This window comes from Cynoglossus semilaevis, chromosome 19 (genome assembly GCF_000523025.1).
Source record: "Cynoglossus semilaevis isolate Cse_v1.0 chromosome 19, Cse_v1.0, whole genome shotgun sequence".
Lineage (NCBI taxonomy): Eukaryota > Metazoa > Chordata > Actinopteri > Pleuronectiformes > Cynoglossidae > Cynoglossus > Cynoglossus semilaevis.
Genome location: NC_024325.1, coordinates 9587381 through 9612741, shown reverse-complemented (window position 1 = coordinate 9612741; position 25361 = coordinate 9587381). Strand labels below are relative to the sequence as shown.

The 25361-nt window shown below is 41.5% G+C and overlaps 2 protein-coding genes across 2 annotated transcripts in view; both read right to left on the bottom strand.

Annotated features, from left to right (window-relative positions):
- Window positions 1–11563, bottom strand: part of ints2 (integrator complex subunit 2) — a 14087-nt gene extending 2524 nt beyond the window's left edge. Inside the window, exons 1-22 of the mRNA XM_008332833.3 lie at window positions 11110–11563; window positions 9855–10206; window positions 9612–9750; window positions 9209–9311; window positions 8996–9109; window positions 7937–8067; window positions 7606–7776; window positions 6842–7053; window positions 6428–6553; window positions 6221–6292; window positions 5380–5494; window positions 4928–4996; window positions 4707–4841; window positions 4441–4617; window positions 3835–3949; window positions 3158–3262; window positions 2876–3040; window positions 2510–2711; window positions 1367–1492; window positions 1028–1229; window positions 591–872; window positions 17–124 (exon numbers count right to left, since the gene is read on the bottom strand). Coding sequence (XP_008331055.1) covers window positions 17–124; window positions 591–872; window positions 1028–1229; window positions 1367–1492; window positions 2510–2711; window positions 2876–3040; window positions 3158–3262; window positions 3835–3949; window positions 4441–4617; window positions 4707–4841; window positions 4928–4996; window positions 5380–5494; window positions 6221–6292; window positions 6428–6553; window positions 6842–7053; window positions 7606–7776; window positions 7937–8067; window positions 8996–9109; window positions 9209–9311; window positions 9612–9750; window positions 9855–10147 — 3162 coding nt within the window. The 5' untranslated portion in view covers window positions 10148–10206; window positions 11110–11563. The remainder of the gene's footprint in view (window positions 1–16; window positions 125–590; window positions 873–1027; window positions 1230–1366; window positions 1493–2509; window positions 2712–2875; window positions 3041–3157; window positions 3263–3834; window positions 3950–4440; window positions 4618–4706; window positions 4842–4927; window positions 4997–5379; window positions 5495–6220; window positions 6293–6427; window positions 6554–6841; window positions 7054–7605; window positions 7777–7936; window positions 8068–8995; window positions 9110–9208; window positions 9312–9611; window positions 9751–9854; window positions 10207–11109) is intronic.
- Window positions 11564–12197: 634 nt separating this feature from the next.
- Window positions 12198–25361, bottom strand: part of med13a (mediator complex subunit 13a) — a 51322-nt gene continuing 38158 nt past the window's right edge. The window contains exons 13-30 of the mRNA XM_008332832.3: window positions 25086–25176; window positions 24587–24798; window positions 24050–24225; window positions 21859–22781; window positions 21613–21780; window positions 20994–21217; window positions 20451–20640; window positions 19866–20280; window positions 19349–19580; window positions 18982–19173; window positions 18052–18275; window positions 17704–17846; window positions 17408–17566; window positions 16229–16417; window positions 15034–15167; window positions 14769–14933; window positions 14068–14168; window positions 12198–13275 (exon numbers count right to left, since the gene is read on the bottom strand). Of these exons, the coding sequence (XP_008331054.1) occupies window positions 13143–13275; window positions 14068–14168; window positions 14769–14933; window positions 15034–15167; window positions 16229–16417; window positions 17408–17566; window positions 17704–17846; window positions 18052–18275; window positions 18982–19173; window positions 19349–19580; window positions 19866–20280; window positions 20451–20640; window positions 20994–21217; window positions 21613–21780; window positions 21859–22781; window positions 24050–24225; window positions 24587–24798; window positions 25086–25176 (4071 nt within the window). The 3' untranslated portion in view covers window positions 12198–13142. The remainder of the gene's footprint in view (window positions 13276–14067; window positions 14169–14768; window positions 14934–15033; window positions 15168–16228; window positions 16418–17407; window positions 17567–17703; window positions 17847–18051; window positions 18276–18981; window positions 19174–19348; window positions 19581–19865; window positions 20281–20450; window positions 20641–20993; window positions 21218–21612; window positions 21781–21858; window positions 22782–24049; window positions 24226–24586; window positions 24799–25085; window positions 25177–25361) is intronic.

Below are 25361 nucleotides of genomic sequence, written 5' to 3'. Positions count from 1 at the left end.
GTACGGGAGGTCTCACCTGCTTTTCCAGCTGGGGCTGGGCCAGCAGCTCTGGGATGAAGTCCAAACAGATATGAATGGAGGGAATGCCTGCCACAGTTAAAGGCAGCAGAGCTTGAGGGTAACCCTGACAGAGAGACAGCCACAGAGGGAGAGCACAGGGAGTTTACAACTTATCATAAAAGTGGCCGGTCACTTGAACACACAAAGATGAGCTCACACACGCATGCAGCATCACTTGGCAATGACTTCAAGGAGATGGATTAGCATTGAAGCACATGAATTGCTTAAGTGAAACCAACCATATGGTCCTCTGCTCTGTCTGAGAGAGAGCCGTGATGGCTGATGGGGCGGATGAGAGTTACAAATGTTTTTGGCGTTTTTTTTTCCAGCTACTACAACTTGAAACACCCACAAAGGTAAGTTTACACTTTTAAAATAAAAGCTGCACATTTTGGGTTCTTTAAGGCATTTAACATATAGTTATATTTATATATACATTTACAAATTCAAATTTGAAAAGAACAGTACACTGCGTTATGTGCTCTTCACAGTTGTCTTAAACAACTCTAGACTTTTTCCTGACGTTTTACCTGAAAGTGAACCAACTTGGCAATGTTGGGGTCAGCGATGAACATCTGATGAAGAAGACAACAGATGAGGCACTGCACCTCCCTCAGGTCACTGAGCAGACCTCCCTCTGGCTCAGCGTCCTCCACGCCTCCGCCGCCTCTCGACACCAGGCTCCCTTGTTTCATTTTCCCTGGCACGGACCCTCTAATGCTTTTCAACAGGCTCTCTGTGTCAGCCCCCAGCAGCTGCTCCTCTGAAGTTGGCAGACACACCTCCAGAAGAATCTGGACTGCTGCACTGTCCTGGAGTTTAAAAAAGGAAAAATAACTGGTGGTGAAACCACTGTATATTTGTGTGCTTTCTAAATGTCTTACTACTGAAGATCGACACCCTGTGACCAGTCATAGGCAAAATAAATGAATGTGAGAGACTCCAGGAATGTGTCAGTGTGAAATACCTGTGCAGCCAGAAGTGCATTTTTCAGCTCCTCTCTGGTGACCTCAGGTGTTTCAGGCTGTCCAGGAACTCCAAGGCTGGACACTGTTTGGTTCTGCCGATCAAAGTCTGCCGTCTCCTTCAGGTGGCAGTGTAGGTAGGCTTTTGAGGCCAGCAGGTAACCATTCAGCATGTGGAGGACAATGTCCATTAAAGGAGGACACCTGTTAGAGGAAAAGGCAAAATAAATGAAAAACAACTACATATGTAATACATAAAAAGTAAAACTGCTTAGGTTCCAGAAATACTGTGTGAAATTTGATTTCTGATTAATAAGCAGATAACAGAACCCTGGTATTACCTGTACACACTCTGATCACAGCGTAGCACAATGAGAGGATCCACCATCAGGTCGTTCTGAGTGTATCTCTGCTGCCTAAGGAGCTTAGCCGAGGGCTGGAGGGCATTTACGGTCATGACCCACAGTCTGTAACACAGAAACACATAACACAGGAATGACATTTAATCACCTCACTGTAGTTTCCATTCACTGGCATTATATCTCCTGACCTCCACAATACTGAATTCTAAACTGTTTAACAACATCTACAACGTGTACATTGATTCTTTTTAATGTACACTTCTTTGTGTGTTTTTAAAGGTGCTGTTTAAATAAAATATATTATTATTATGAACAGAGTCTTAAAATGAGTTTTAAGGCTAACGGGTTTAAGAATAATAATAAAATGTATTAAAAGAAAGACCATAAATGTGGACAGTCACTCTTACAGGACAAATGCAGGACCACTACAAACCACAGGGGACCCCTGCAGCCCTGAGCCATCCTGTACATCAATCAGTTGAACTGTGTGAAAGCCTCAGATTTAGCCCTCTGCAACATCCAATACCACAACAGAGATCGAGGAAGAGAAAAGAGAATGGCCAACAATCCCCTCCATCCCTCGAGGAGCATCACTCTCAGTTTTTCTGCCCTGAGCTCTTCTTGTTCAAGACCCTGTTGGAATCAATAGGATGTCTGTTCTGAGCTTTGGTAACTGTGCTCCAGTGAGTTCAGGGCAAAGTGAGGGTCACTCTCCTCTGTCCAGGCGGTTCACACAGGCTGACAGAGTTGGCTCTTTCAATACCTCTGATCTGTTCACACAGTAATCACTGAACAAGTGGCCCGGTACCAGGGTCAAAATTCCTGTTCTTCCTCTAATCCATTTACTGTGCCTCAGAGCCACTTGACAGCGCTTTAGGAAAGATTATGTGTCAATTCCTTAGCCTCTATTGAATGATGTAGTTAATAATTCAACAGACAGCCAAAGACAATAAACATCTACAATCTATAATAGGGATTTACATGCACATGCATCTTCAGCTTTCCTATTCATGTCTAACATTTAACTATCTTTATAGGAAGACAAAACTGTCAATTATTAAGACGTAATGTTTCCAATTATCCCTGGCATTTCGACCAGATATTTTCTTCCTGTGAACTGACCTTCGAGGCATCACAGAGTTGAGGCCCATCCACAGCTTGTTGAGGGTCTGTAATATACGACGTGGCACAGCGGGCTCCAATAATAGGGCCATGCTGGCTGTGAGGGCTTCAGCATAAGGTATCAGGTCTCCAGGTGACAGCAGTGTCAAGTGTTCCAGGACCCGCATCAGCCTGGGACTGCTGGATGGCAGCTTCTGGAAGGCTGTAAATACAAAAACACACCTCAAGATTACAGTTTGAGTTATGCTTAATTTTTGTTCCATGTTTAACTACCATTAAAGTAAAACTTTTTAATATACACTTTTCTTTTCCTTATTAGGATTACAATTTCGATTTTTTTTCTTTGCAATGACTTGATGTTCTCACCCTGGTGGAGTTGGCTCTGTGTGTATCTGCAGGTGTTGCTGGGCAGCATCATTTTCTGCAGCAGGGGAAGAGTACCTGTCACCTCCTCCTCACACACCCAGTCCTCCACCTGACTTAGGTGGGGGTAGTTTGTGGCCAGCAGCCTTAACAGGGCAGAGTGCAGGCCTGGAAACAAATTAGCTGTTAACTGCTACATAGAAGCAATATATAGAAACTAATTAATTAATTAAACTCAAATAACTGGCTCTGAGTTTTATTTGTGATGCCCACTGCTAGTCTTACCCCCCAGCTCCTGCTGCAGTCCCTGGGCCTGGGTTACCAAGTACTTGATGGGGATTTGGTCCATCAAGGCTGCAGAGTAGGACTTTGGCTTCTTCTGCATCAGGGCTTTAATGGAAAAAAACAGAACAAGTCCAGAAACCATAGGACAGTGAATGAATGAGTGAGTGTTATGAAAATGTACAGCAAGAGAAGAGCAAGGCATTTTACACAGCAACGTGGGGACACCAGAGACACCACGGTGTGTGAATGTGAGAGGAGCTGTGGTGATTTTTCATCGACATGACTTCATTATCACTGCTGATAGGCATCATTACTCCTTCCTTGAAGGCTGCAGGAGTTCTTGGGTAAACACAGCAATTAAAGAGATGGACCTAAACTCTCACATAAATCTGGACTAATGAAGGGCAAGAGGAGCTCTTGTCCCACTAGAGGACAAACACAGGGCAGGCTAACTGCTAATGCCCACAGTAACCTACAGTTGTCCTAACGTGCCATCTCTTTACTCCGTGCATGCAGTAACCAACAACAAACTGTGTTAAGACAGAGGAGAAACAACGACTGCACACTTGAGGTAGAGTGAGTCTCCAACAAGTTAACAGGAGTTTTGCCCCCAACTCAAATACAACGTTGTCATCTTCGAAGGAGATGAGAGAAAGGGAGTAGGTTCATTGTCTCACCTAGCTGTTTGGTGCTGGCCAACAGGTTCTCCTCATAAGATAAGATGTAATAGAGGATAAGCAGTTGGGTGGTGATGGAATATCGCTGTCGACCTCCTCGCACACCATCGCCTGGCTAACGACACAAACAGTAAAAGAAAAATTAGCCTTTGTTGTGGAGAAGACAGAGTACAGCTGTATTTGAAACAAATGTAAATGTGCTGCTCAGCATAAGTACCAGACCAGTGGAACATAGAACACTGTGAATTCTGCATCATTAGTCATGGATTGATAGAGTTTATTATTAGAGGTTTCTTGAAGCTATAATAAAATGTTTGTGTTCTGATAACATAAGGCTTAAATTGTGATGTAGCTTTAACTTCAACTAACAGCTACAACTGTCGGTGTACTGAGCCATTTAGACTCAGAGACTAATTAAATCTGTTGATTGAATGTGAATGCCCCAGTATTTAACAATTTATTAGTCCACTTTAAAAAGCATTATTATAAAAGTAGGTCTTAAATATGCACCAAATAAAAGTGCACTTATATTATCTTCTTCTCAAGTCAAATGATTCTTTCTTTTTCTTACTTTGGTCACTGTTGTCACGCACTCGGTCAACTCACCCATGCAGCGCTCTGGAAGACGGTGAGGATCTCCAGCTCGGTGATGGGCTGGTTCGTGGCCTCTGGGTTGGCTTTGGATGCTGGAGTGAGGATGGAGTTGATATAGGCGTCGATCAGAGGGATCAGCTGGGTGTGCATGGGTGTGGTTGTCTCACAGAGTTGGCGATATATCCAGTCCTGGTAGATATAACAGTGGGACATTTCCTTTATTAGTTCCGCCCAGCGAGTAGCTCATCTTGGTTTATCAAAACATCACATCATCACACCTTGATTGAGACTTTGTGCTTCGTGAAGGCACGGCTGCGAAGCAGCTGGTAGATACAGTGAATCGGGAGGAATCCTGTGATGTTGGCACTTAAGTTATTCGTCACTGCAACTCGAACCGCATGAGCTGTGACAACCTAGATAACACACATAACAGGCACGTTATCGGGTGAGCGTTAAAGGAACGTGAGCGTTATGGTTATTATGGCTGTAGAACACATACCTGCTCTGTGAAGATTTCTTGAGTGAAGATAGTCTTCATTTTACTTAGAGAGCTCGGCTTGATGGCAATCTGTGAAAGGTTTAAACAATAAGACAAGAAAAAAAGAATTATTAACTCAGTCAAAACAGCCTACAGGCAGTGTTCTGTAATGTGCTTCCTGTTTCATAAGAAAAATACTACATGGCAAGCGAAACATCAAAACACTGAATAAAGATATTTACCCTGAAGGCGGAAACAAACAAGCACTAAATCCAATTACATGTCAAGTCTTGGTGGAAAATACACTGAGACAGGGGAAGGCTACTCAGCACATTAGCAAACAAACAACTGTGTAATAATACTCTGCAGACACACAGTGATAGAGTGCAGTATTGTGATGGAGACGTGGGGACATCAGCTGCTCAGTCAGACTGAGGTATTGATCACTTCCTGCTCTGCACCGTCTACCTCACCTTCATCCCCAAAGTAGAGCACACCAACTCAATAATGGAGCTAAGCTGGTTGCTATGGAAATACATGGCAACCAGTAACAGCATCTCTCCGAAAGAAGCGGATACGCCTGCAGCACTGTAGGAAAGAACATGCACACACAGAAGAAAAGACATTAATGCCTGGACTTACAGGACAGAATTCTAATCAAACTACCAACACAAACCCACTCTAGCACATATATCTGATCAGGTCACCCAGTGTGACATTAACACGTAGCATATAGCACTGTAATCATGGTTGTTGCTTAGTGAATACATTACAACCCAGCTTCACAGCACACAACAAAAATTGATTAAAAAAAATACTTAAACTGTTCATTTCTAAAGGTTTCAAAAATGTTATTAAAGTTATTTTATTGTTGTTTGAAAAAGAAATGCAATGAAATATTTGAGGAAAATTACACTTTTTGGACTATAGCAGCCTAAACCATGTAAAAAAAAAATATATATATAGAACATGTCATTTTTTAGTATATTATTTTAAGTATTTATGTATGTATACATATATATATATAATGTATATATACGTTTGTCATGCTTCTACAAAAACAGAAAAATATCAGTATTATTACTTTCTACAAATACATAACGATATAACAGTGAGGTGTGCTCTTTCTACAGACCACAGTAGCGTAGTCATAGTAAGTGACTGTGAACTCACCATTAAGTTAATTCATTTATAACAATGTTAATTAAGGTCAGGGACATTTTTATAAATAGAATCCTCTCACATAACCCCACAAATCCCAAATGATACAGAATGTTAAAAAAAAAAGTATTATATAAGAGTTATATCACTAACCTCTCAAAATATTCCTCTTCTTTGATCATCCAGCTGAGCCACATGACCATCAGCTGCTCCTGCTCTGGAGTGCTGCATCCAGACACACAGGACAGGGGGTGACATTAGATTTCAATGAAACAAAAAGATATGTTAGCATGCATATAACTTCAGCTGCTAAACAACAAACCTAATACTTCACTAAGGTGAGCCTCCAGGACTATGTACCTGACTAGAGTGGGGAAGGCAAGCAGCTTGCAGAAAGACAGAGAGACGAATCGAACGCCTGCAGGAGTAGCTGGAGGCCGACTGGTCATCAGCTGTAGCAGCTGCTCCGACTCCTCATCTGTTGGTCTACAGAGGAACCACAGCGAGTACATCATCTATCTAAGACAGGAGCTTTCACAATGATATAAAACAGAATTTGTAACTGATTGATAAAAGTTGATTTAAAATATTCTGGATTTAAAAATCCAGAATATAAAATAACATTGAGAACAAACTTAAAATAATAAACACAACTGAATAGGATGTCACTGAATTCTCTATGACAGTGGTTTACAAAGCGGGGGTCCCTGGGGGTGAACAAAAAAAAAATATACGGTATATATACATCTTAGGAACCCCTGCTGTATGAATTACCTGAGACCTGCAATACCCATCAGAGCACAGTACAGTCGCAGCAAAGCGCTGGCCTTCACCACATGCTCCTCTCTCAGGCCAGAGTAGCCTGCGCCGCCCTCCTCTCCGTCAGTGGACATGTGTGTGCCTCGTGAGCGTGGCAGGATGGCGACCAGCTCCAAAAGCAGCTGTCTACGCATCTGCCACAGCACTGAGCTGCTCTCTCTCTTTCTCTGCCAGAACAGGGTCAGAAAAAAAGACAAAGGCGATTTAGACTCAACTCAATGATCAAAGTAATTAACTGCTTGCTTAAGTTTCTCTTTATTTATTAGGGATTAAATGGAAGTTTATTTGGTTGGTTATTTAATCGACGGTTGATTAATTATTGATTAAAATGAAAATAAAATGAATTAAATTGAGATTAGTGAGATCATTTTAGCATAAGTAAATTAAACTGAAAAATAAGGATTAAATATTTCTTCTACAGCAGGGAGTACATGAGGAAAAACTCTGATGTCAATGTAGAACAAATATTTATAAATGAAAAGGCACAAATAAAAGTACACTAAACACTACTAATATAATTAGAATTTGCAATGTGTCTTATGGGTAATATATCTAATTTATCTAAGAAAAACATGTTTTTTTAAAGACATATACACACAGACATATGACCTATTTGGTTCATGCAGTCATGCAGTGGGTGTGTGCCCACAGTACTTGTTGTCACCCTCTGCTACACGCTAGACAAATTGCTTGTGCCCGCCCACACTCCAGCCACTCACCTGCTGTCCATTGCGAATGAACATGCTGAACCACGTACGCACTTTGCTGTTGGTACCCAGCAGTAGGCCACTCACATAGGAGACCAGAGGACTGACTGCTTCATCTGCTGCGTCTGGTTTGTAGTCTAAAGTCAGAGCGACTCCCAGGCCGGGCAGATGGCACTCCTCCACCTGAGCATAAACAAAACTTTCATTTTTTAAAATTCTTTATCCACTCACAGAATTGCCACTGTTTGACAAGACATGTTGTTTTATTTATGTCTGTGTTTTGATTTTAATGTATTTATGCTGCACAAAAGCACACTACAATAAGAGTAACAAAGTAACTGACCGCCATAGCTCTGATGTTGAGGGCCTGTGAGGGGTTCATGTGACACAGCTGCCTCAGGGCTTCAGTTCTGCGTCGACCACCGAGACTCTCCTCATCTTGACGTTCTCCGTTCTTTATCAATCCTCTGCACACTGTTAAAAAAAAGACATGCATAAAAGTGAGAGAAATCATGAATGTAAAATGCAGCGTTTTTTCCCTAAATGTTTTAATTCTGCACAGCAAATGTGAACTATTTGGTTATTACACCCAGGGTTGGTATTATCATTCATTGAACTTGCATTTTTGTGAGCTAACACCATAAAAATGTGTAATTTACAGCCAGAAGGTTAAACCTGCCGTCACACACCAGCGAGTGTAGCCCTAACACTGAGAGGAAGAAAATGAGAAGGATGCTGATTTTTAGATCTGGGTGATATTCTGGCCTTACTTTAAGACGCTTGGACGTTTAATCACCTTTTGACCTGATGGTAAAAGGTGGGGATTTCAACACTTAACACAGAAAAGACTGTGTTGGGTTTATGATAAGGAGCTGTCTTTATCTCTGCACAGACAGTGGCTTAAAGGCGGAACCATCACAGAACAAGTGATTCAATGGCAGATAAAGAACCAATAGCGTGAGTAAAAAAATTAAACACTGTATTTTCTTTGAATTGATATTTCTATTCTTTTTCAGACTGATGGTAAAGGTGATTATTTCTTTTAAAATAACACAGCCATGTCATTTTCTTCCTTTTTACAAACTCAATTGAATTCCTGTCAATAAAAGGCAACAGTCATCAAACGACTCTATATTCCAAGACTCATTTCTCAGTTTAGAGCAGATCATTTACAAGGCCAACCAGTTTCAATGAGCTCAGGTTATCACTTCCACTGACATGAATTCATGAATTACAGAGGAGACAGTGCAGTGAGAGCTGTTGATAAATCCTTAGGTTTAATGCAAACAGATAATCTACATTTGTAATTGTGACCTTCACGAGTTTTTATTTTCCTCAACATTTGTTACACATCATATTTGATTAAATTTTATTCAATGAACCACTGTGAACTGTAAATTACCTTCATTGAAGCTGTCAGGGACATTGGCCACAAGCAGACACAGAAACCAATCACCATTGCGTACGTGGAGCAGAGCCTCAGCCACATCCACTATGGGCAGCAGCGAGGGCAGCTCTGCCAACACAAAATAAAAACACACTTAATATAATATAATCTGAGTGGCAAAAGTACAATCAGCTTAGATGGTTAAGGAAAGAAAAAAGACTTGGTTACCTGCTTGTAAAATACAGAGGACATCTGCAACCTCTTCCAAGTAAACAGGACTTTCAAATAGTTCAGAGGACTTTAAGAAAAACTCTCCATTTGAGTCTGCCACCTGAATAACAAACATATAAAGTCAAAGGGATACAAAGTAGTTCATCCAACTCAATTGTGCTGAACAGAGTAGGTAAAATAAAGGTGAGAAGTTAACATTAGTCCTTTGTTCATCCCATAATGGGGAAATTCACAGTAACAATTCACACAACAGTCACTATGTGCAGAAGTATTTAAATTTCTCACTGTAGTAGCAATGGTTTTATTAAGACTGGCTGGAAAAGTAGTTATTTGTCAGCATTATTCATAAATATGGCATTACCCTTATTTTTTTAAAAAGGTTGTTTATATTTGACTTTACCTTATTCATGATAACCAGCAGTTCACCAAGAGTCAGACGCAGTCTTCTAAGTGGGTCGCTGTGTTCGAACTCCAAAGTGAGTCCATGCTGTAACTGCGACACCAAAATGCTTTCCCCGTTAGAGCCACCAACCTTGTGTCTGGAAGAAAAACAACAAACATGATTTTTAATTGTTAATTAATTGAAGCTAAACTTTGGATTTTTAGCTTCTTTTTTTTTTTGCAATGTAGCACTAATCAATACCTCAGTTGCTGCTCCTTCCGTGCATCCTGTTCCAAGGCATGAAAGTCGACAGACAGGAGGGCTACAATAGAGTTGACAGCCTCAACTCCTGACAGCAGGCGGAGAATGAGCTTCTTGTCCTGAGCCCAGGACTGGCTCTGGTCAGCTGGAGCACAAAGAGCCATCCTTACCAGACAGGGCAGCAGCAGCCTCAGCTCTGGGTCACTTAATGCAGCCAAACGCACCACATCAACCTTCTGCATGGCTTCAAATGCGAAGGCGCTGACAAACTGTAGCCCTGCACTGTCTGCCATCTCTGCAGCTGAAGCTTCAGAGAACTATAGAACTTTTTAAAAGCACAATTTTAAAAGCTCTGCAAAAAAGATTTAAAACAAACAATTATTTATATTTCTGTTTTCAGGCAAACTATAAACATTCAAAATCAATTAATGATGCTTCATATTATGTGTATTATTTTCTTCAATATTGTTATAGTTCTCTGTCCGCTGACGCAAAAACCTACTTGAATCTTAAAAATACAGAAAAATCTATTAGTCCTAAAGCACCAGAATAGATGTTTTTAGCGAACTAACGAAGGGCAGTGTGAAATGAATAAACAGTAGTTGGCAAATGTTATATATCTTTTTAAGCAATTGAAATAGTTTGTAAAGTTTTGCATTTGTAATGGTTTGTTTCATGTACATTTATATTCATGTACATTTATATGTGCATTTTTAGATACTACTTAGTATTTTTTGTCACGAAAATCAAGCTTTGTTGCTTTATGGAGTGCAGACACCTCTACACTAAGTGACCATGAAACTGACAGTTTCCCAATTTTTACTCACGACAATTATTGTATGGATTAATTTCTGAAATACGTGCATCCGCATTTAAAATATCAATTATCCAGATTAGAAAAATGAAAATAGTAAACAGAGGGAAATAAAAACAAGTTTACATTAGCAATTTCACAAATCGTTGCACTGCTAAAAACTTACTTTATTACATATCTCAGAAAATCCTCAACAAACTAACGTCTAGTTTTACCCTTATCATTATAAAATGTTTATCTTAAACGACACATACTGTTCTTCCAGCTGTGTGGCTGGCGCTCTTTCATTCCCAGTGATTTTCAAGCAGAATTTACCCACTGCTAACTGCTATTGCTAGGCTATGCTAACAGTCGGTGTGTTTACATTCAATGAGTCGTGTGTATCCGCCTTATAAACGCCTGGTATTAGATTCATATTTTGCAATAAAACATGTATCTTACCTTATGTGTTAGAACGAGGTCTTTAAAAAATAAATTTCACCCTCAAGGCCCGACAAAACTCAAGACTCCCATATGTCGCACCGGGTGCTACACTGGACTCTATAATAAAGGCAAGGGAAGTAGACTGCCCTTGTGTTTGCCGGTACGTTTAAAGCTTTGTTTTGTTATATTAAACGCTCTGACTTTTACATTTTCTACAGATATGTGATTGGTTTTAATTTAGCCGTATCAGGGTGACAGTGGAGTGACACCGACCACGCTGACAGTGCAGACCTCCAGTGCTGATTGACTTAGCTTTGGCGGACGAATTGTACACAAACGAAGTATTTACGCTGAAGTAACCAGCGCGGTCCTACTTCTCATTAGAGATTTAAGGAGTTACATGTATATACTGTAAGGACCAAATTTTCTATTCAAGTGTCTTAAGATTTTTCTGAATTACTTAGCTTAAAATAAATAAAACAATTACCCAATAATTCTTAAATAATCCCCCTTATATTCTGCATTTGTTGCAGCAGCGTACTTTCTTTGTGTTAAATAATTGCAAAAACCATGCAAAACCATGCAGCACCAAAAGTTACAGTAATGGTAAGTATTTTATGTATTGGATTATAAAAAAATATTGTATGGCTCTCACAGAAATACATTTTAAAATATGTGACTATATTGGCCCTCTCTGCTAGGGTTCCCGACCCCTGCTCTGTTGCATTATTTGTTAGTAAACGCCACTGCATTTAAGGTTGTAAGGTCAGACTGACTGTCCTTGCACTGAAATAAGAAATTTAACAGAGCAGGACTTCTGTTCAATTACAAATGCACAGAGTTCCCAGATAATATGCCAGCTGCTTCAATCTGAGGCAATTTTGTTTTGTTTTTTTTATAAAAGTTTCTGCTAAGTGCCACAATCTGATGAGTTCATTTCTTATTTATTATTATTAGAAATTATTATTATTAATTATTATTAATAAAAATCAAACTTGCTATCAGCAAGTTTGGAATAAGAGTTCTCCATTTTCAGTTATCTTACTGCACACCCCCCTCCCCTCCGCCCCCCTTTTCCCAAGACAAGAGACACAAGCGCAGGAAAATAAGTTGACGCACTTTATTCCTAAAACAGAAGCCACACCATCAACTGCTGGTATGGCATTCATATATAATTATTTATATATATATTGCCATTTTGTGTCTAAATGTGTAGTATAAAATACTATATACAACAATGTACCTCTTTATTTGAACAAAGTGAAGTTCATTGCTGTACAAGTCCTCTGTAGCTACAGCTTTGCTGTAAGTCCTTCATGCTCAAAGGCATGGAGCATAATTTCCCCTCTAATTCTTCTGTACATTGTGACAATACAAATATTCTGTCTCCATTACAAAAAATAATACTCTAAAAGCAACCTACTGCAACTTTATTTTTATGTTGTTTTTTCCTCGGTTGTTTTTTTTAATTAAGACGGTTAGATACATCTTAGACCAATTGCTTTAAAGCAGGAAGGTGATATAAACCTTCTCCATATAAAAGAGGTTAAGAAATAAGACAAATTATACATTTAAAACTTACAATAAATAAGATAGATGCAGGCATTTCTTTTGGATACTCTTTTATCCAAAGGAATAAAAAACAATTTCAGGTCTTAAAACTATCTGGACTTTTTGTCCTGATCAAATATGTCCCTTTGCTTCCAATAACTTTACAGATACACTTCTCTTTCCAATAAAAAAATGGACAGTGACTGTGCTGCCATGCTACATACCATAATAAATCTCTCATTCGCTCATTCATTAACTGTAACTCAACTTGGGTTTTCCCCTCTTCTTTTCTCCCTTGTCTCTATACAGGGACAGCGCTGTCTGCACAGCCACAGACTGAGAAAAGAACTTCTGATCCATTTTTGGTGCAGGATCCAGCTCCGTGCCAGGCTCTGGTTCGTGCAGTTTTCTTCAGTCTTGATGCAACTCCATCTTGGAGTCGTGATTGCCTCTTCTCTGAAATGCTTTGCCACCATCCTCTTGCTGTAACAGGGGATTGGCTACAACATGTTCATGATGAAGTTGTACATCTGGTTGAGCACCACAAAGTGAATGGGCAGACACGATCTACGGTCCTGCGTGGCCGGGTCACACGTCAGCCAGGAGAGGGCGTTGTACTGCTCCAGCACATATCTGTTAAGGTAGAGGTAGACAAGATTTTTTTTAACTTGGTGGTTATTGGTCAGAATTAATGTAAGAGGATCCAAATTGACTGGTGTGTAAAGTTCTTTATTTCAGAGATTTCACAGGGGTTTTTGCGCAGTTTTTCTAACTGAGCATTTTGTCAATCTCTATATATGAATGTCACTAAGTACATTTTTATAAAGGAGTGCATTTCCTACATTTCCTTTGGAAATGTGGTTGTTTCTGACTCGTTATTTCTAAAGATAACATTGCCAAAGTTTGAACTCTACTGGTAACATGTTACTGAGACTGTCGTGTGAAGTACCTGCTTCAAAGTTAGTGGCTCAGACTAGCTGTCTCAGTCTGGTTTTATCTTTTTTGTAGCTTAACAGTTGCATAAAAATTTAAACCCAACAGTATAAACTAATATGCAGGGGCTGATGTAGATGGGTTGACATTTTTTTTAAATTAATTGTTTGTTGTAAAATGCCATGGTTGTTTTTTTCATGCTTTAAAGTCAAGGCTGTCATGTGTTCATCTATAAGTTGCAAACAAAGGGATATTGAGCTGCAATAAAACTAGAACTTGAAAGTGTTTAAAATTGTCCTTAAAAGCTCAGGTAGTCAGAATTATGAATGCATTGCTAGCGCATTCACATTTATTTGCTGTATTTTTTAATAGCATTTGTAGTGTCCTTCAACCATTTCAGTGTAACAACCACTGTAAGAACACAGCAGTCACAGGAGTTACTGCATGTCAGCACTCGACCTGTGGTGGAGAGAGTTCTGTGGTGTTAGTTACCTGAGTACATCTGAGGTCTGATTGGAGTCAAGGGGGTGGGAGTGTTTGCTGTGCAGCAGTTCATCTGATTGCACTGAAGACACATGGAGGTGCAAAGAGGCCTGGGAGGGAGGGAAGAAAGAGAGGGCGGGGTGAAGAGGGAGGAGGTTTCATGTTAGTGACATTATGACGAAGTTATTGCTTTTTTAAAGCACAGATACATCAACTGCTGGGTCAGTCGCCAAATCCTGAAGCAGTGGATGTCACAGCATATCAAAAAACACTTTTGGGTGTGTGTGTGTGTGTGTGTGTGTGTGTGTGCATTTTGTTTACACCCCATGGGTTCAATTACACCAACAGCACCTGCTGAAGCTGGGTCACATACACAACACTGCACAACACATACAGCAGTTGATTAATGGTGATGAACAATATTTAGGAGCTCCGGTGGGGATGAGCTCATGGTGCACGTCGTCTTTGCATATTTAAAAAAAGAAGCAAGAGATATACTCGGTGTTTAAAACACTGAAAGACTTCCAGGAGCAATTTGTTAAAGCGGCCTCCTAGTTATGCTTCATTATTTTGTTTTCTCTTTATCTCTCACCACTCATTAAAGAGAATTTAATCGTCTTGGGTCTGCCACTTCTAAAACTGTAAAAATGAAACCATTTGAGATGTACATCAAAAGTCTGCGTAATGTAAGGTAGGGTAGAGGCTGGTACCTTGAGGAAGAGTGGACACTGGTTCTGAGCCTGAGGACAGGCCGACCAGAACCAGTCAGGTAGTGGACCGGCTCTTGCCGTGGAGACAAAGTAGCCCAGAGCCAGAGGCTGCTGCAGGAGATTGGGGACCTCTTCATGGGACTCCATGCGGTCCGTACTCTGGCCCTGGAACAGGGCAGAAACTCATGGTTAACTCGGTTTGTCTTGGGTAACAGTAGCACATGTGAGCATTAATGTGAGCATGTACTCTATGTGTGCATCTCACCTTACTGCCATCACCCCCATGGTGGTAATGAGAGCCGGGGGAATGCACTGGTGAAGTGTTAGGGGAGATGTTGATAATGTCCGGGTCCACTAACTCATTCTCCTGGTCCAGCAGGTCAAATATGTCAGAACCATCTGTGCAGGAGATAGAAAAGTTGAAGCGGCCGGGGGTTAGTTTTTCATTTGTTGAGTCACGATCTAGTTTGTTCTAAAGAATGTTTTATTTCTAAAGTAAACGTCAGCAGCCTTGATGCACTGCTGAACTGCACCTATTTCAGTAACTTTAAATGTGTTAATGGATTCAGAAATTCAATGCACACTGTATACTGCATGTACTGTATATAAGGGCTGTCAAACCCTAAATTTGAATCTGAATAATCTCAGGGTAGCTGTGGAGATAAATCAACAGTCCTAAATGGGAAAAAACAATGTACATTGCTGGAACAGAAAGGCAGATAACAGCTGATGCTAGATGTATGTGTTTCACATCTGTTTTTATTTGTGACTAATCCAAATGAGGGCATTATTAACGTGAAAAAATGTAAAAAAAAAATCTATTTAAGTCAAAACTTATCTTAGATTTTAATCATTACTGAGCACTTTGACGGTGGCTTGTAGAAGCCGTTCTCCTCAACAATATTTTTTAGTCTACAGTCTCCTAGCAATTCGTTCGACAACTGTGTCAGTCAGTCTGTCAGCTGTAGACTTATTTGCTGCCTTGAGCTCAGTCGGGCTGGTCTGACAAAGAGCCAGCACTCTGACCTAAAGTTGAAACTTCCACAAACACATTTTTGGTATTTTAAGAATGAGGCACTTCGGGGAAATGACATTTTTTCCTGTAGTGTAATAAAATAACAATGTGAATTGACTCTGTGTTAGAAGCAAGTGGATGAGTGGTAGAATAATTGGATGAAGAGTGGATGTAAAATGCATTAAATAACAGAAATAATTATTGCAGTTTTTGCAGAATTAATTTCCACAGCCCTGATGAATACATGTTTATACTGTATAATAACAGTTTCACAACAAACCTAAATTATAAAAAATAAACATGGGGACTTTTGTGTGCAATCAGTAAAAATTGGAAGTGGAAAGCAGGTAATTGCTGAATTTTCCACAAGTAGCACACACCATGTTTGAGTTAAAAAGTTTTCCAAGAAACAAATCGAGAGATTGATTAAGAAAGGACTGCTGACCAGTGGTGGCGTTGAGGATGTCGATGTTGGTGTCGATGTTGGTGTAACTGGAGCTGGCAACTTGGACAAAGGCTGAGGTGGGGAAAACCAGGATGTGTGTGCAGGAGGTGTCCTGGGGGGTGCTTAGTTGGGATGTCTGCATGGTCAGGGTGGTGCTGCGGCCAAACACGGAGCCTGTTGACACCGAGTCTGATGGAAAGAACAGAGGAAGGAGAGAACGACGGTCAATACATCTGACACTGAGCATAATTAACCAATACGAGGAGCCTTGTTACAATCATTGTACCAGGGGTTGTATAAAAAAAAAAAAATCTTTAAACCTGTCTCTGATAAAGAACAGCCAGAAAGTCTGAGCCAGGGACCAAGAAATAAATGCTTTTAAAGTCAGACTTCTGACAGAAACTAAATCTATCAGAAAATATCAGCCTACTCTAGTTACCATGAAGCAAACACATTTCAATAACATTTTCTCCAAGGGATCTGTGACAATATAAAAAGACAATTTCATTTACAAAAACTATTGTAAAGAACTTTGGAATATCACCGTGAAAGTCCTGGTCATTTACAGTTAGAAAAAAAATCTAGTCCACAAATCAGCTACACTGACTCATGATTACAGCTCTCAATTGTAATTATAACTTGAATTCTTTAACAACAGTGAACAATCGATTGACTGACTTCAACATTTTCTGACAGCCTTGAACTCAAAACCTAACATTCTGGTATATTTTCTTTCAACATATTTCAGTGCAGAAATGACTGAAGCTCTCACTGGCTTTCTAATCCATTTCAGTTTTTGACAAGGTGGCAGCCCTCGGCCGATCATCAGTCTGGTATGACGACTTGCGTGGTATGTTTCCTAAAATAAACACATTGATCTGACTCTCTCCATCAGACTGCATTGGGATCAATGGGCATGTGAGGGATGGTGCTGTATGAGTGAAAGGTACATGATCTCCACTGCCATCCATCTGTTCTGGACAAGAGGAGGAGGTGCACTGTGATATGCTGCTGCTATCAATCACGACACACAATCTTACACAAACGGACGAGGCACACAAACACCAACTCTGCCAGAATGTGTACTTTAAACCAACAGACAAACAGGTGTATTTAAACATTCAACCATCATAGCTTGATTACTTCTTTTAAAAATGCATTTGTGTTTCCACATTGTACCTGGCATGATGATGAAGGATCCCTGGGGTTCCATGGCAACTAGGCACACACTGAGAATGCTGGGAGTATCTGAGGCGGAGATGCCACACATTCGACACATGTCCTTCAGACGTCGACTCAGTGACTGGAGGTTTCTCCTGCTCAGCAGAATACTCCAGTCTGGAACATGACAAGACAAAGAGCATTAGTGGTGAATGAAGAAGTGACGGCCTGTGACTGGGAACATGTGCCCTTTAAATGATGCAGATTTGGTAAGAGTCAAACTCGCTTAGGACGTCGATGATGATGCGTCTTACCTTTTAATTCTCCGTGACCTATTCGGCCTAGTCGACCAATCACCACTCTCCAGGGAACTGAAGTCATTTGCACCAACCCTAAGCACCAATCCCAGAGCTTCTGGAGACCGAATCGGCGCACTGAACCCTTTTTCCTCCGTGCCCTGTGAAACACAGACGTGCATCAAAATCACTCTTCTCTATACATTAATATAGATTACTTTTCAGGTGTGATTTTAAATAGCTTTACGTCCTTCATGTGGTTTTTAAAGACTATTCAATAAAGTCTTAAAGTGTGTACTATAAGACACATTTTTCAAACTCAGGCCCTGGAGTTAAATCTGGCCCACCACTTGATGAGAGCCTTACCTGTTGGGTACATCAACGTTGATGATGCACGTCTCCAACAGTTCTCCATACAGGTCAGTGCACGTAGCCAGAAGCCAGCGTTGGTCGTGGGACAGACAGTACCCTACAAACAGCACGTTGTATTTCTGCGATGCTTCCCCAAATGTTTCCCCAAGCTCCGTCTGCTTGTCCTTCACAGGTGCTAAAATGAAGGGAGGCGTGTACAGACGCAGACACTCCGGCCTCTGCAGAACGGGAGGCGAGATTGTCAGGATTTTATGGAAAAAAGGTCAGCATTTAGTAACACATTCAGCACTAAGCTTTGATCCGTGTTTACATTTGAGCAGACGCAATTCACAGCAGACGTTTCAGAAACATTTTCTTTCTTTTGTGTTAAGTTCACATTCTTTTGATCAGTACAGTGAAATTCCCTGTCCCAGTCCCCATAATTACACAGTTTGTCCAGGATGGATTTCATCAGTGTGTCACACAAAAAAGTAGCCCCAGCTGCATGAAAGTAAGTCAGTGGTATTAGGTCTGAATCCAAAGCGACCTTTAGTGTAAACCTGCAGTCAAGCTCCCATTATAGAGGTCTCAAGGAGCTAGCCAAGCAGATAATGGAAAGAAAATCTCCAGTAGTGGAGTGTTACACGTTCTTTTGATCCTGCTCCAGAGTAAAAGCTATACTAACATTTAGTTCTTAAAATTCTTTATCCAACAGTCTTTTCATTTCTCTGGTAGATTACACAACCAGGGCAAAGGTCTGGGTCAGGTTAATGTCTTACTGAAAAGCTGAAAACAGTTCTATTTGTTTTATTGATCAAACTACAACACAAACATGATAATGATGATGTATCAGAGAAAACCTTGTCAAATAAAACTACAGGCTAAAACAATTTATGGTTCAAGAGTGTTCTATTCTACAAAACCACTGTGTTGTGATGCATTTACCTCTGGACTCTTCAGTGCAGTGTCAATGGCCAATCCAGGGCCAAAACCTGTCAGTGATTTGACATTGGTTGAGATCGGCAGCGGCCGTCTGCACTGAGCAAATACAGAGAAGGCGAGAGACTTCAGGTGCTGTGCGTAGATATGACGTTCCTCTCTTCGTACTGGCTGCAGCAGATACTGGCACGGGACGATCTAGTGGAGAAAACACAATCAAAAGTTACATATGATGACGTCCATTCAGTTTTATCACTACATCACAAAACAAAGTATTTCACATTTGGGTGGGTTACAGCTGCTTCAGTGAACTACAATATGGTCAGCAATCTAATATACAGTATATAATATCCAGCCCAAGAAGCTTCCTCACCTGTACATATACTGAATTGCGAATATGGGCAGGCAGAAACTGAAGCATCTCAAGGTAGCACCGCAGTAAACCCAGTGTCCACACACTGGAGTGTGCTGGCACTGGGCCTGTGCCGTTCTCTGTCTCCTCATAGCTAAAAGGGTCAATGATGTAAACAACGATGGCAGGTGGATATGTGATGGCGTGGGATTCCCCATCCGTGGGCAGGCCCACCTTTTCTCGTTCCAAAGTGCTGAGGGAAGAAAGTGACATCGTACCCATATTAAAAAAACAATACAAAAACTCAATTTTAAACAGGAGCGACTCATCGTAGCTCTCTTCTGTTGTGGCTTCTCTGGTGCACAACAGCACAGAGCGCCCTCTGTTTTGCTGAACTGTATTACTACAGTGTAATATAAGACTGACAGGTAACTATTTTGTTGAATATTATGGCTGGTATATCCATGGGGTAAAACGTTCATACAAATATTCAATGACATTATTCAGGTGTTGAGTTGATGTGCAGGATGATGCATACCTTTCTGGTGGCTCTGAAGGTCCTTGGGCTTGGCTGCTTGAGTTGTCCCCTGAACTGCCAGCATTCTGGGTTCCAGCCTGCTGACCCAGCTGTCCACTCTGGGGGCCAACACCCTGGCCCTGACTGCTCATGCTCCCAAAAGAGGGAAAACAATTGGCCTTGGCAGAGAGTAGCGCAGGCCCAGACTGGCCTGATGTCGTGACCAGGTTGTTGGTTGAGGCAGAGCTGTTCCCAGAGCCTGCGTTGCTGCTGCTGTTGGGAACTGTGGGGCCTGCAGCAGTGGTGGAACTCTGCTGGCCCACTGAACTAGATGTGGAGCTAGACAGTTGTGTGGAAGATGACTGGCTGGACGAAGGCGAAGGATTAGGCTGAGTGAGGAGTGAGCTGTCCAGTGGCTGTGATGCGAGGTATGGAGCTAAAGACAGAACACAATTGTTGATCAAAATGAAAATAATCATAATACGTTTAAACCTGTTGTCTGAGCTTACAAAAGTTTGTGCTCTGTTAGGCCTTAATTCTGTTCGGATGTCTTTTTACAATGGGGATTGTAAACATTCAATGGGCAGATCTGTAAATGACACGTACCAAGGTTGTGTCGGCAAACTTGTGCATAGAGTTTGAGCTTAGCGAAGGCGTCACTGTTGCCACTGGCAGCCTTGAGGAACCAATCGCTCACTGGCTGATCCATGAGGCTCTTGGCTCCACTGCCCCCGACAAGGACAATGCCATCAGGGTACCCTTTGGAAATGGGCCGATGCTGGCCAAGTCGACACGACTGTAGACAAACAGAGAGACAGTATTCAGGACATTCATTTAAAACATTTATTAAAATGAAATTTTGTTAACAAAAAAGGGGCCAACAGCAAGTATTATTCATGTTTATAGTAGTGTTTTCTTAGTTGGGAGAATTTAAATGTGTGTCTACACTGAAGAACCAGACCTGACTCACCGTCTGACACCATTACGGCCTCATGTGAAGCTATATTTTAATCTTTCTTTTATTTTGAGCTAATCGCTAAAAACATATTCTAAACAGTTGAATGATATAAATAAAGAATTTTTTAAACACTGGCTGGAGATTTCTACACCTGGATCTTAATTGTGTGCAACAGTCTTTCAAGTCCCCACCTCATAGACAGCGGTGAGGTCTCGGAAGAAACTCTTGGCACCGCTCAGCAGGGCCTCGTTGTCAGGACAAATCACCAGGTAGCCAATGTCCCGCTGGGAGCCAAAGGGATCCAGCAACAGTTTCTCCCAGTATGGCAGACAAAAAGGAGACAGTACTACAAAGTCGTACTCATAACCTACGAGGAAGGTGGGAATGGGCAGGGGCTCTGGAGACTCGTCTGTGCCTAAGTGAGAGAGAGTGGTGGGAGTCAGAGAACAAGAACAAAGTGTTGTGATGTTAACAGTGTAAGATTTCAAACCCTGCTCCGTCCTGAAGCTAAATGTTTTCACTTGACAACTTGACACCTTCTCACAGTACAACCACAGAGGAACTTCACTGTTAATGTGACAACATGCAAGTTTGTCTCTATCTAAATATAGAACATAAAGCCATGGATTTGACAGAAACCTAATTAAGCTAAAACTGACAGAAGTCATGCAGTCTTTTTGTTATAAAGATTTGACACATTCACAATAAAATAAAAGAGAGTACTTAATGCTTGGTTTTAACACATCTACGGTGTACAGTAGCAAAGCATAAATCAAAGTGTAATCACTGAGAAAATCTTCACAGCTTTACCATAAGAGCCTCGACCAGCCATCTTGTGGAACTGTTGCCAGGTGAGAGGTCCCTGAACGCCCCACGACCGCACTGTTCGTTTCTTCTGAATAGCATCCTGGAGTACAGGCTGCAGAGACATTAGTGCTCGCAGGACGTCCTGGGAGCATAACGCACTCACGTCCACTGCTGTGAAAAAATAAGCACCAAGTTAATGTCAAATTCAAAAACTTTCGGATATATTTGTAAATGTTCCATTCCTCTCACCGTTTTGTTTGCCCCAGTGGTGTAGGCATGAGCTCTTAACCAGGGCCTCGTCCACCTTTCCACCCGACATGTTGTCCATGAACTGCCTGCCATGCTCCAGAGCCATGTAGCAGTCACTGCAGTAGTCCTTCTCCTCCACCCTCACACAGGGAGGTACGGAGACCCCGCCTGTTCCCCGTGTCACCAGGTCGTGCTCCAAAATTGAAATGGGTGAAAAGGGGTTGGTGCACTGGTCTTGCACAAGGACGATCAGCTCGTCGGGAACACGGTCTCCCCTCCCAACTCCACTTTTCTCCAGTGAGGAGAGCCGCAACTCTTCAAACCGCTTCTCCGCCTCTCTGCTGACGTCTGAACCTCGGCCGATGATGTCTAGTTCGTCCTCGAGGAAGAGTCCGGAGCCATTGCCATAACGGCGGTTGACCACAGCGCTGAAGCCGCAGCTGCAGGGTTCCTGGGCCTCACTCACTGGGTCACTCAGGTACACACCCACATCGGCTCCTTTGATGTTCATATTACACACGCAGATGCAGCAGCTGTCAAAATTGCAGTCTTTGAAGAGGTTCATGACAGACTCAGAGAGGATGAGGGTAACGTAAAGGCTGTGTGCCTCCGGGATGGAGGGTACCGTGGCTGGTTCCACCGAGTTCAGCGGTCTGCAGGTTGAAGGGGTCGAGGCTGGTGAGTACAGGTCAGAATTCTCATACTTGAGTGATCCCTGAACACTGGAAGGACCCCGAGGTGTGCGTGGAGTGCGTGGCGTTCTTGGCGTAGGGGCGGAGAAACGAGGGGTGGCGGGTGAGGGAAGGATGCCGGTGCCACTGTTACTTGGCGGAGCGCTGTTTGACATGAAAGGCGTGTGGGTCTGAGGAGTGTAGGTCTGGTTGTAGTCCTGGTCCATTACGTTTGCCACACTGGTGATGGTACTGAGGGTGAACAGAGTGGAGAACAGAGATTAGTAAAGAAATGAAATGAAACGATGTATACATCTTTTATAGCCATCTTAAAGTTAGTGTGGCTGTTTAAGCAGCATTACAAAAAAATACTCTAACTAAAAAGATGTTGTTTTAAACCTATATTGCATGTCTAAAATTCATGCATAGTTTGTCACAGCAACTGATTTTAGTTTTTTTTACATTTTTTAGGTAAGAGGTTTTGCTAGTTTGCCATCAATAAGATAACATTTATAAAAAAAATAGGCCCACATTCTTTCTTCAGGTGCTGACATACTAGATTATTATTTTTGCGCTCTGAAAACCGCAATGATGTTGCACAATATGTAAAAAATTGTTTGGTTTTCACTGACGACGGGGCTGGTCATAACATTACAACAACTGCTTCAACTTTCAGATTACACAGCGGGTGTAACGCAGTAAGAATGAGGTGAAGCTGAGAGAGCATGGAAAGTATAAAAGGGAAAGACATTCAATAAACATTTCAACAAGCTTCCCTCTGAGGTACGGTTTATTTTTGGGTTGGCAAGCAGAGAGTGTATGAGAGCAGAAGAAAGGGGAGGGAGGGAAAGTGAGCACATCATGTCCTGAACTGCATGTGGCACAGACTCATTAGACAGAAGTCCCAGCACAGTTCTTTCTCTCCTGCAGCCAGGGCACATTCCAAGCTGCACCAGCACATTCTGAGATGTTTACCAGGGACCATCTGGACATCGGCCAATGTCAGGTGAGTTGAGACATGTCTCCTGTGCGACAGTTTAATTCAACTACATTTGTGCTTCATATTTCTGTTATATTACAGTCTTCTCACACTGCATGACCAGGAATAAAATACTGTGGTTTACACTCCAGGGTAGTTCATCAGTGTTTTTGTGTTTGTTCAGTTTAGTTTTGATGGTGACTAGCTAGTATTATCTTTACAAAAAACATCGGTAATAAATATAATAATATTTATCCAAACAGCAAATGATTTGCTCAAGTTTCTCTGACAAATTATAAGGCCATCATTTGCCTTTATTTAAAAAAAAAAAAAACAGCTGAGCCACTGAGGGTGTGCCCAGAGCCATGTGCCAGACCGAGGGTGTGTGACAGAAAAGAAGTATGATTGTCTGCAATGTGTGCACAAGATGCAAATCGTCCAGCAGAGCCTTGGCAGGTCTTCTCCAAATGTAAATCACATCGCCTCAGTGACCTTCTTTCCAGGGGACCATGATAAATAGTCCCACATTTTGAAGCCATACCTGTCCTTGCTGAGGAAGGTCATGTCTCTGCCCATGGTCCAGCTCGGTCGGTAAATGCCTTCCTCTGGCATTTTGATGGGTGGGAGACACTGACTGGGCAACGTCTTCAGTGGAGCGAACATGGAGCAACCCACAAACGCTTGGCACAGTTCGGGCTTGTACACAAACGAATAGTCCTTCACAACACACAACAAATAAACACATATTAAAGCAGACACAATAACTTGACAAATATTTGTGTAAGGCCTGAGTAAACTGTTCAGTGCTGAATAAAAAGGTCGAGTTGAAAATCTGTATTTATCTCACGTTTACTGTTGAAGGAATCAAAACTGTAAAATTTTAATGTCAGTGACACTTCAGCTGGGTAAGAGCTTGTTATGAAGGACACTCTGAGACTACATGGCTTGGCTGAAAGAGGTTTGATTTATGAAGTCTCCACCTATAATATTTATGGTATCTTCTGATAGTAGTAATAAATTTCTCATCTTATTTTAACAGGCAGTAAAATGATACCCGACACATTTAGTCTGGACCTACCTTGATCTCAGATGGCTTGGGGCTACAAAAGCTTTCCTCCACCTCAATCTTGAAGTGGTTTCCCAGAGACGAGGTGCCGTCCAGTGTGGTCATGCCGGCGTTTGACTCCATGCTGCCGTAATCTTTGCTACACATATTCATGGGGGAGTAGCCCATGATATGCTGTTCCAGAGAGGGTGGTGTGGGAAACATCTGGTGCAGGTCTGCTGAGCCTGGTGGAAACAGAGGTTAAAATAAAAAGAGAGAAAAAGAGTGTTTGAACACAGCTATCCTTATATTTCAGATTTTTTTAACTATCTGACTATCAGTGACTATCAGTGACTAGAATAAATATGCAACTAAATGAGAACTGAAAATATTGACATCTTATTGTTCAGATGTTGTAAAAAATATCTTGTATAAAAATAACCATTTCACTCATTCATTCTTATAGTGTGAAAGACCCGCTACATTACAGAGTTGTATTGTTATCCATGAAAACAGAAGTAGATATACATACTTATACAAGATACTGGGTCCAAAGTGGATGGTTTTGGGTCCTTGTTGCCAAATTTCTCATCGGTTCCATTGACAGGTCTCCTGGAGCCAGGCTGTAGACACAGAAATATATAATTGCTGCTTATATTAGGAGCTTAAAACATGAATTGACACTTAAGCAACAGCTCAATTCAAACTCTGTTTTTTCACTAGTGTGGTGTACATGCCAACATAACGCTCGTCTTTGGGAAGTAAGTGGAGCGGTCATTGTGAGCTGTCAGTGAACGATGGGGAGAAT